Below are 11,146 nucleotides of genomic sequence, written 5' to 3' on the forward strand. Positions count from 1 at the left end.
CAAGTGCACATGGAATCTTATTTGAAACAGACTAAATTTTTGACCATAAAACAAATTGCAGTAATCTAATAGGACTGAAATCATTCATACTATGTTCTCTGACCACAACTTGCAATCAATAACAGAAAGGTATCTGGAATACCCCCAAATATTTGGAAATTAAACAACAAAATTTTAAATAATCACAGAAGAAAGAAAAAAATCACAAGATGAATAGAAAATACTCTGACCTGAATGAAAATGATAACACAACATATCAAAAATTATGGATGTGGATAAAGCCACACCTAACAGGAAATTCACAGCATTAAAATGCTTCTATCGACAAAAAAAGAAAGGTCTCAAATCAGTGACTTAGACTTCCACTTTAAGAAACCAGAAAAAGAAAATAGAGCAAATTAAACTCAAAGTAAGAAGAAATAAGGAAATTAATAATGGAAAGATAGAAATCAATAAAAGAGAAAACAGATAGAGAAAAATCAATGAAACCAAAAGCTGGTCCTTGGCAAAGATCCAATAAATTGATAAATCTCTGGCTAGCCTATGAAACAAAAAAGAAAAGATACAAATTACCAAAACCAGGGATGAGAAGAGGCATCTGATACCCCATGTGAAATTCAGAGAAATTAAAGATCTACATTTTATAAGACCCAAATTTATCCCATAAGTGAATGGAGAGATATACCATGCTCCCAAGTCAAAAGACTCAGTATTGGTAAGATGTCAATTCTCCCCAAATGGATCTATAGATTCAATACAATGCCAATCAAAAGTCCAGCAGGGGGACTTCCCTGGTGGTCCAGTGGCTAAGCCTTTGTGCTCCCAATGCAGGGGGCTCGGATTCGATCCCTGGTCAGGGAACTAGATCCCACATGCATGCCACAATTCAGAGTTCACATGTCCCAGCTGAAAGGACTCTGCTTGTCACAACTAATGATCCCGAATGCCACAATGAAAGAACCGAATGCCACAACTAAGACTCGGTGCGGCCAAAATAAAAATAAATAAATATTAATAAAAAAAAAAGTCCAACAGGTTCTTTAATAGAAACTGACAAGCTGATTCTAAAATTATACAGAAAGACAAAGGAACTAGACTAGCCAACAATTCTGAAGAATAACAAAGTTGGAGAACCTGATTTCAATACTCAGGAGAAATCTACAACAGTCAAGACAATGTGGTATTTGCGTAAGGACAGATATATGGATTAATGGAACATAACAGAATCCACAAATAGACACAAACATACATGGGTCAATTAATTTTCACAAAGTTGCCAAGATAATTCAATGAAGAAAGAACAGTCTGTTCAACAAATGGTCGTAGAACAATGGGACAGTCACGTGCAAACAAACAAACAAATAAATAAATAAGCCTTGACCTTTACATTGCACAGTACACAAAAATAGCACAGACGTGCCTAGTGCTGAAGCTGAATGATAAAGCAGATTATTTCAAGAGCAGACCTGGGCACATAATGATGTACCTTCACTGTTCTATTGATGAAACAAAATGGAAAGTGACATGAATGCCAATACAATTATGTGAAGTTATTTTACAGTCCTGTAGCCACCTGACTCCATCATATATTTAAATTACCCATTAGAAAACATGACACTGGCAAATGAAAAGAGTTAATGTTCAGAACCTGAACATCTAGCCAACTCAAAAACACAGAGCCATGTACACAAAATAACAGTGTGGAAAGGGCCTTCAAAGTGATTCCAATTCAACCACATCACTTCAGAGACAAGCAAAAAGAAGTTCGCGGAGCTATAACTTGTTTTTTTAAAAATTCACATGCAGGGGAAGAACCAAGATATCTTAACTGATTTTAGGGTATACAGAGATTGGACAATTGTCTCTCATTCTTAGAAAAAATAATTATGCTTGGGACCTGTTTTCCTCTTCCGGGTTTTGACGTTGACGATCACAGCCCTGTTCTTCTCAGTAAAGTGCTTCAAGATGATCACATTATGTGGTTCGTTGGCATTATCCATATAAACACAGCGGGTCCCTGCGCAGAGGACCTAAACATGACACAGAGAGAAAAGGCAGCTCAGCAGCATATAGAGCACAGTGCCTTTTGCTTGTGCCGCTGACTTCAACAAGCACTCAAGGACAGGGTTCTTCCCATCTCTAAGTCCAGGGCCTGGCACAGAATTGGTTTAAGTGCTTGCTGGATAAAGCCATGTTTTCATAGTCCCCTTCGTCCCAAGCAGTTGAGAGACATGAAGAGTAGAAATGAGATCAAGATGAATGCCAAAGTGAACAAGTGTACTTTGAAGTCCTCTGTAATTTAACATATTACAGTTACCTATTACTCAAAGCCGAGAAAATGAATCAAATGGCTAAAACTGTTAAAAATGCAAGTTGAACAAACCATCCCATAATCTTGAAAATATACCGATACTGTAAAGGCAAATTATACAACTAAAGAAAAAGACGTCCAAAGATAGACGCCGTGCACGTGATGAAGAGGAGGCCAGGCCTTCAGTGGCGTACCTGGGGGAAGCCGACCAGCACCAGCAGCGTGAAGATGTTGGTGTGCTTCAGCTGGAAGGGCAGCTGCTTGATGCAGTGGTCTGTGAAGGTGGCAATGACGTCACGCCACAGGGGGGCGCTGTTGAGTGACCGCAGGATCTCCGCCATGGAGCAGGCCCAGTCCAAGCCCACGCGGCTAGAAGGCAAGAGCTCCATTAGATGGCAGCGCAGAGGCTCCAAATTCAACTCATCAGGTCGCCACACTCAAAGGCAGACACAGAAGCATGCCAATGAGCCATTCATTATATTAATTTAGAAACTACCAGAATGTTAGACAACTCTTTATCTCATCAGGAGCCTACTCCTCTATTCTTTTTTTCTTTAAATCATGAACACATTGTTGTGCTTTATCAAATGATTTGTCTTCACTGGTTGATATGATCACATTGTACTCCCTCACTCCCATTTTGGTTGTTGTTAATGTAGTGATTTTAAAACTGTAAACCCTCCTTGATTTCCTGGAATAAATGTAGTCAAAAAAAAAAACAAACAAAAACCAAAAAGCTACCAGAATGATGCTTTTCATATAATGATAAGTGTGTGTGGGGGGGATAGCAAGATTTGTTACTTATATACTCAAGTCTACAGCTATGCTTTTAAAGACCTCTATAAAAGGTCACGCACCATGTGCACTTGTGCACTCACATTCACGTACAGAAAAAAACGCACAGGAAATATGCGCTAAAATAGCACCAGGGAGTTCCCTGGTGGCCTAGTGGTTAGGAGCCTGGGCTCTCACTGCCATGGCCCGGCTTCAGTCCCTGGTCAGGGAGCTGAGATCCTGCAAGCAGTGTGGTGGCAGTGGGGAGAATAAAACAGCACCAGATGCACTGATGTGGTACAAGGCAAGGTGATTTTTCCCCCTCATTTCGGTTTTCCAAATTTGGTATTGTGATTATGTTACTTTTATATAATGAAAATAGATCTATTTTCTTCAACCCCAAAGCCTACACTTATTACTCTCAGGAAAGAACCAACCAGAATATATATCACCAGAGAGTGCCCAGACTGCACAGCTGTCTTAATGTGGGTTTTAAGCCCAGTTTTAATGTCGGTTGACAGTGTTGCTAATAAAACAAATTCCACTCTCACAAAAGATCCCTAGACAAGAGCAGGGAAGCACGCTGAAATTAATCAACAGCCAGATCACTGACCTAAGTAAATGAACACCAAGGTGGGGCACAGTGAGGGTGGCTACCTGTCCAGACACACAGCTCCCAGGCTAAAGAGCAGGTGGGTGGTCTTCCAGCCATCTGGCACAATGGAACTGTCCCCTGCTGCAAACAGGTTGTGTTTCGCTGAGAGGACCTTGGTCACTGCGGCATCTACCTCCACTGGTGAAAGGCGGATGATTAACTGGCCGAGAAGACCCAGGGTGAGGTGATACGTTTCATTCAGGTGGCCTGCATTTGAGATGACGACCTGGAACATGAGTGGGAGCACGTGCTCCAGGTCTATCAGGGGGACTGTGGGATCCTGTGGAGAGAGGAGAAGAATGTGTTCAATACAAAAATCTATGTAACCACACCAACTAAACACTCCATCTCCTTCATATATTATTTATAACTGGCCTGGTGCCAAAGGAATTATGCAGTGTCTTTCACAAATGGCTTAGGGACAATCGACTGTGAAATAAACATTCTCAGGTATCATCTTACAATCCTACTTGTAATTTATAATCCTACCCCAGGGATACACAGATGACTGCAATTAACAGTTAATTTTAGTATATGGCTTTCCAAAAATTTTTTCTATGCATAACACTACCCACCCCACCCCCCCTTTTTTTAAATGCCAATTTGTCTCTTACCGAGTTTAAGGGAGGTAACATGGCTGCTAATAATCCCAAAATCCTCTTCTGGGAACACTCAGCGAACACCTGCTCAGGGCTTGGAGTAACTGCCTTTTCCTCTATGGGCTTCTGAGATGATGCTTCTGAATTTTCAGCATCTGAGTTATAAAACACCAAGCTTTCAGATTTTGCCAGGTTCTATATGTGTATGAAGAGGCAAGTAAACCACCGCACTGTTCCTGTGCCACTACAGAATCAAGCTGGGACTTTAAAAACCTATTGCTGAACGCGTCTTACTCAAGGAGGTCTGTCCTGATCACCCTGGTTTAAGGTTGAGCCTGCCCTCCGATCTCTCCCAACCCCTCTGCGCTCTCCATTCCCCTGCTCTTTTGCGCTCATGGCATTTAATTACCTTTTAACACACCACATTATTTGATATTGATTGTTCACTGTCTGGCTTCCCTTCTAGATTTTTGTTTTTTTCAATGATGTATCACAAACACCTAGAAATGTTTCTGGAGCACAGCAGCTATTCAATAAATACTCGATGGATGAATAAACTGTATGTGAACCAGGATGCTGCTCCTCAGATGGAATCAGACCAGAGTGGATTTTGATGACCTGGATTGACATGGAGTCAAACTTTTCTGGACCTTAGAATTATAGGCCCTGCAGAGATAAGCGTCAGCCCCATCTGAGAGCTGGCCCCACGGACGGGGCAGGATGCCGGCGCTCACCCCTGCCTGTCACAGAGCGGCCGTGTGGGGAGGATCCCGCCTCCCCGAGCCGTCCTGGACTGGGCTGACATCGCTGCCGCGCTCCTTCTGCCCACAGCGCTCCCACTCCTGGCTCCTCAGTTGCCCTGAAACAGCCCTGACCTTGCGCTGCCATCCCCAGCAGGTGTCCGAGGGCCTCCACAGCAGAGTGCACAGCCCGTCTCCACTTCCACCTTCCAGTGCTCCACTCCCTCCCTACACACCTGCCCCCCAAGGGACTGCCTGGATTCTCTGGGGGTTCCCACTCTGGGGCCTTTCTTTGCTAGTGTAGTTCTTTCTGCCCTGAATGCCCTTCCCCCCAGTAGATCTCAGCACATTGAAGATCCCGTGCAGGCCTTATTTACAAGGGCTTTACACTGACACAACCTGTTCCAGCTACACACCCATCACCGCTAACACCCATTTGGGCCTCCCTCCTGGACAGAATCACATCCCAGCTCAAATCAGTTACACACACCTTTGTCTTAAACCCTCCCAGACTGTCAGCACTGTGAGGGCAGGAGCTATGTGTCTATCTGTCTGACTTGGTCCCTGTTTCAACCCCAGGGCCTAGCACAGTGCTTGGCACATAGAAGGCACTCAGTAAATTAGGGAATAAACAAGGTAGGAAAGCAGGCAAGATGAAGAAAAGGTGACTTTCAAAGTGTTATCAGTACCATCTGATGCAGAACTGAGAAACCATGCAGCCTTGGGTTTTAGCCAATTTTAAATTGTGTGCGAGGAATAAGTCAGGGACGGGTATGCATGCACTTTAAGATGAAAGAGATCAAGGTAACTGTCAAAGAGTCTTCACCTGAAAGCGCTGTAGGTGCACAGGCATCCGCAGGTGAGTCTGAAATCTGCGTCTGGCAGGAAGGACCCTTCAGTAATGATGCAGCTCCCCCTGCCTTGCTCCTCTGCTTGCAGTCTAAAGGTCTGACTTCCTTAGGGGCATCCCTCTTCCCCTAAAAGCAAAACGGTGAGTGTAAAAGAATTAAGGTTTCTTTCTTAAAAAAGTTTACTTGTTAATCTAATACAACTTTTAAAATCACTAGCCAATCAGTCTTCACAAACAAAAATACTTTTGAATTAGAGAATGCCCCTCGTTTCTGATGATAAATCTGCACTCTAATTAAGACAGTAATCACTGCATCACATCCCCCCAACACCTTCCAAATGCCACTCTGTCAGAGCCTGCAGTCACATAAGCAATGGCTCTGGTACAAACCTCTAACACATTCTATTTATCTTCCAGAAGCCAGGTATGGACAGTTCTTCTCTTGGGGAAAAAGAAAACAAAGGTGTGGATTTCCTTCTAGCACAGTAAGCTGACTTTACACCTTTGAGAATTCCATTTTGGCAGAGAGACTTATAAAGGGGGCCCTCATTGGAGCTGGGAGGGTTTTCTGGGCTCAGAAGTCTGGCAGTGAGCTGCCCACACTGGCAGGGTGACAGTCCTTGACCTGAATTTCCTTAGGAGTCACTCAGAGTCACCCCAAGAATCACCTGCACTCCCTGGGCCCTCAGGGTACTTTTCCTTGCTGTCACACAGGCTTATATGTGGAAACCAGGCCAGGCAGGAAGTCTTCTGTGCATGGTGGAGGCACCCTAGCTCCAAGGAGTCTGCGAAGGCAGGACACTTTGGAGCCAAAGATGGAGCGTTGTCCAACACTAAACACTCATGAGAAGATCCTGACATCTCCCAGCGGCAGCTGACTTATCCTCCCTTCTCCAGATACTGTAACCTCAACATCAATCCTACCCTCAACACCCCAAGAAGAAAGTGGCTATAAGATTGTCCAGGAGATTTGCCCGAAGCACACCACAGAACCAAGACACAGAATGGAACTTGAATCTAAGCTTGAAACTGATCACAGCACCAGTTCTGTTTGACCACAGGATGACTGGAGCTTTCTGAGGTTTGTGGTAACCCTGCATCGAGCAAGTCCATCAGCGACATTTTTACAACAATATATATATATATTTTTTTTAATGTATTGGAATTTTTTTTTTTAACATCTTTATTGGGGTATAATTGCTTTACAATGGTGTGTTAGTTTCTGCTTTATAACAACAATATACTTTTTAAATTAAGGCATTCTCTGTATTGCCCAAGATACAGAAGAAGAAATGGAAATGGAAGAGAAAATGTGGGTGCTTGAAGAGTGGACTGGAAACTGGAGTACCATTTACTTGGCTGCCAACAATGAAAACATGCTAAGTGAAAATGGACCACTAAGGATGAACTTCTGCTTATTAACGAGTCATCCAATGGTGACACTGGAGTCACCTTTTATCGAAGGGTTAATTGTACATGTCAAAGCTTCAGCCTCCTTGCAAAAAAAACCCGTGGCTATCTGGTTCAGCATGCTCTACTCATGGAAGGACTATTTATACACACTTCCTGATTGCAGGAAGGTATGTATTATTTTTCTAGTCAACATAAGTGAGGACGGCTTCATGACTTCCCTGACGATGGCACTTGCCAAAGGCCATGGTCTGAGCCCTGAAGACTATGAGGTTTTCAAAGAAAAAAAAAGAAAATGGCTGTTCAAGTCAAAAATATCATTAAAGTCAGTGACACAGATACCTGCCCCCATGACACGAATTAGCGACTCCTCCCCCGTCCTCATGTCACTGTCGGTTTTTCCCTGTGTTAAGTCAGCTAACTGCTTTCTGCATTTGGAAGATAACACATCTACATCATGAATCAACACATTATCAGCTTCACCCACGTGAAGACAAATGTGCCTTTACTTTCCACCGTGTCCCGTACCTTCTCTCTCTCCTATGAAGCTGAGATCCATAGACCTGACCTTTTTTCCCAGCTCTGTTCCTGACTTGTTTCCTGATCTTGGATTTCTCAATCTCTATGTAAGTTTAAATACAGTTATTTAATAGAAAAAAAAAAAGATTGTCCAAAAAGGGGACCGAGACTGGGAGAGCTACCTGCCTTGTTAAAAATGTACCCTCTGAAAAGATCTCCAACACTATACTCTCTGTACTATGTGGCCCTTTGTGGAAACAATATAATTCCAAAGTTCTGGCTAATAATGTTAGTCTTGATCTTCTTTCCTGTTATCACAGGACTCCAAAGAGCCACTGCAGTTGCACCACATGGCACTCAAGAGGGTCTCATTACTGGCCAGAGGCCGTTGTAGACAGATGATGTCTCTGGCTGAGACTGCTTTCTCAGTTGTTTAAAACAAAAAGTATCTCTAGACATTAGAGGGAAGGAGGGACAATACCCTTAATACAGCCTAGGATTGGCTAGAAACATGCAGAAGTTCAAAAACAAGTGATTTGTACTCAGGGCCCAAATAGGATATGGTTCTTAGGGCCATTGTAGTGGGGACGTTTGGGTTCTGTTGTGGGCACAGTGTTGGAAACTGCAATTTGCTAGAGAGAAGACTAAGAGCCAGAGGCAGAGGCAGGGTACCCTGGGTATACCCAGCTGCTGATGGGAAGAAGACCCAAAAGGTAGGGACACCTCAGGAATAAAAATAATACCCTGGGAGATCCTTAGAAAAAGGCTGATTCCAGTCCCTAGGCAGGGAAAGCCTAAGATAAGCCTGAAACATCTTTTGTATCAAAAATTAAGCAAGTGCTCAAATAATAATGGAGACATATCAAAAGGACACAAAAGCCAGCTGGAAGTTTCCATTGGCCAAACACGGGACAATATGAGCAACAAAATAAGTAATAAAAAGTAAAAGATTTTAATTCATTGAATAAAAAAAATTCACCGAGTCCATTTTCATATAAATAAATGAATAAGTAGATACATGGGGAGCGCTGTGCTGATGGGTAGCATAAGATGCTGGGAGCTCACAAGAAGATACAATTATTCCCAGGCTCAAAGGTGAAGACAAGACTGCTGATTTATCCTGTCTCTGCTGATAACGTTCTTTCTGCCCCACCATAATCTGTGGGTGGGTACGATGCTGCCTGGAGAAGGGGTTTTGTGGTCAAAATAGGCTTGAAGGTTATTATGTCACTTGTCCTGTGCTGGCTCTCTGGCGGAATGAAGCTAATAGAATTTTCAAGTTTTTGCCAGCTACCTTTGCTTTTGCCTTCCTCTAAATGACAACAGGATCCCAGTGAGCTATAACCACCAAATGGGGATTCTCCACAACAGAGACAGAAGACAGAAACAGCAGCAGCTCTTGAGGCAAAGCCAGGGGCATTTACAGCACCAACTCAAGCTTTGGAGGCAGCATCATGGAAGCTCTGCTTGCTCTTCCACAGAACAATCTTAATGTCACGGTCACAGGTTCCACCTGGATCCAGGAAGGCTTTTCTTCTACTTACACAAGCATATGCAAACTACTCTAAACTACATATGTAAACTACTTGGTAAGTAGTAAGCAATTAGTATCACCTATTTGTTGGCTGAATATAAAAATAGTTTCACATATACAGTGTTCACCATAGGTCAGGAACCAATCTCTTTAGGCGCATAATCTTGTTCAATTCTTATAAAAACCACAGGAGGCAGGAAACAGGAGTAATTAACACTGACAGGGAACTTACTATGAACACTGCTTTTCTTAAAAAAATGTTTACTTATTTATCTATTTATTTATTTGGTTGTGTCGGGTCTCAGTTGCAGCATGTAGGATCTTCGTTGCTCCGTGAGGAAATCTTTGTTCCAGCGTGCAGGCTTTTCACTGTGGCATGCAGGCTCTTCAGCTGTGGCATGTGGGATCTTAGTTGCGGCATGCAGGATCTTAGTTGTGGCATGTGGGATCTTCGCTGCAGCATGCGGGATCTTAGTTGTGGCATGCAGGATCTTAGTTGCGGCATGCGGGATCTAGCTCCCCAACCAGGGATCGAACCCAGGCCCCCTGCACTGGGAGCATGGAGTCTTAACCACTGGACCATCAGGGAAGTTCCTGAACACTGTTTTAAGCACTTTATAGACATTAATTCAATGTATGTAATGCATGTAAACCCTCACAACAATCCTAAGGAATAGGTATTATCGTTATTATCCTTCCATTTTTACCGACGAGAAAACCAAAGTGAAGAGATTCGGGTGACGTGCCCAAGGTTTGACAGAGGATCTGCACCCAGGTAATCTGGGTCACGAGCCTATACCATTAACCTCTGTGTTCCAGTCCCTCGTGTGAAAGCTCTGAGCTCACCTGTGATTCTGCCCAGGGAAGGATTGTTACTTACACTGCGGTGCACAAATGGGCCTGCATCGGCTGGCTCCACAGCAGCCTGGATGGCTTTTTTCTCTGGCTGCTCCTCTGATGTTTGGGTGGGCACAGCGACTGGTGGGGCCTGCTTTTCTGAAGTAGAGTCACCGTCTGGCAGTATACCAAGAAGAGCTAGAGCTTTAAGACCTACATGGGAAGCAAATAAGAGAATGGTTGAAAGTTTTATAATAAGGATTATTCTCTGCAAATGCCATAAATCACTTTGCTACTATATGAAAATACATGGCTGAGTTCTCCACGAACTGAACCAAAGAGTACTCCATCCAACCTTCCACCCTCCCACCCCCCTCGCCATGGCTGTCCAAATCTACTCAGCTCCTGATTTCAGACACCGGAAGTTTCGATAGTGGGGGATACTTGTACTTTATTAACAACAGAGGACAAAAGATACAATAGGATTGTCTGTTTAGAAAATCATAAACATTAAAATTTTGTAGTAGCCCCAAACAGCCAGACTTCTAAATTTCCACTGGCAAATAGATAACAAAATAGCTCTGAAGTACTGGTATTACCCACCTGCTACTTCATCCAAGTCTGATTTCCCTAATGTTTATTAGAATGGGGAATTAGTCCCTTATTCTGAAAGGAATTTAAATTTCTCAGAAGTTGAACATTCACATTATTTTTCTCCTTGGTACCCCTCAGTAGATTCAAAGTCATCTAGATATTTTATTAGTCAAACTTTTTTAAAAAAAATATTTATTTAAAATATTATAAATATTTTTAAAATATTTATTTAAAAACATTTATTTATTTAAAATATTTATTAATTAAAATATGTTTAAAATATTATTATATTTAAAATATATATTTTAAAATATTTATTTCTT

At 42.6% G+C, this 11,146-nt stretch overlaps 1 protein-coding gene across 1 annotated transcript in view; it reads right to left on the reverse strand.

The window, feature by feature from the left end:
• The window catches only part of ZZEF1 (zinc finger ZZ-type and EF-hand domain containing 1), a 110,352-nt gene that overhangs the window by 21,037 nt on the left and 78,169 nt on the right, over positions 1–11,146 (reverse strand). The window contains exons 38-43 of the mRNA XM_024736156.1: positions 10,273–10,442; positions 5,906–6,056; positions 4,355–4,494; positions 3,743–4,020; positions 2,506–2,680; positions 1,898–2,030 (exon numbers count right to left, since the gene is read on the reverse strand). Coding sequence (XP_024591924.1) covers positions 1,898–2,030; positions 2,506–2,680; positions 3,743–4,020; positions 4,355–4,494; positions 5,906–6,056; positions 10,273–10,442 — 1,047 coding nt within the window. The remainder of the gene's footprint in view (positions 1–1,897; positions 2,031–2,505; positions 2,681–3,742; positions 4,021–4,354; positions 4,495–5,905; positions 6,057–10,272; positions 10,443–11,146) is intronic.

This window comes from Neophocaena asiaeorientalis, unplaced genomic scaffold, assembly GCF_003031525.2.
Source record: "Neophocaena asiaeorientalis asiaeorientalis breed wild unplaced genomic scaffold, Neophocaena_asiaeorientalis_V1.1 scaffold129, whole genome shotgun sequence".
Lineage (NCBI taxonomy): Eukaryota > Metazoa > Chordata > Mammalia > Artiodactyla > Phocoenidae > Neophocaena > Neophocaena asiaeorientalis.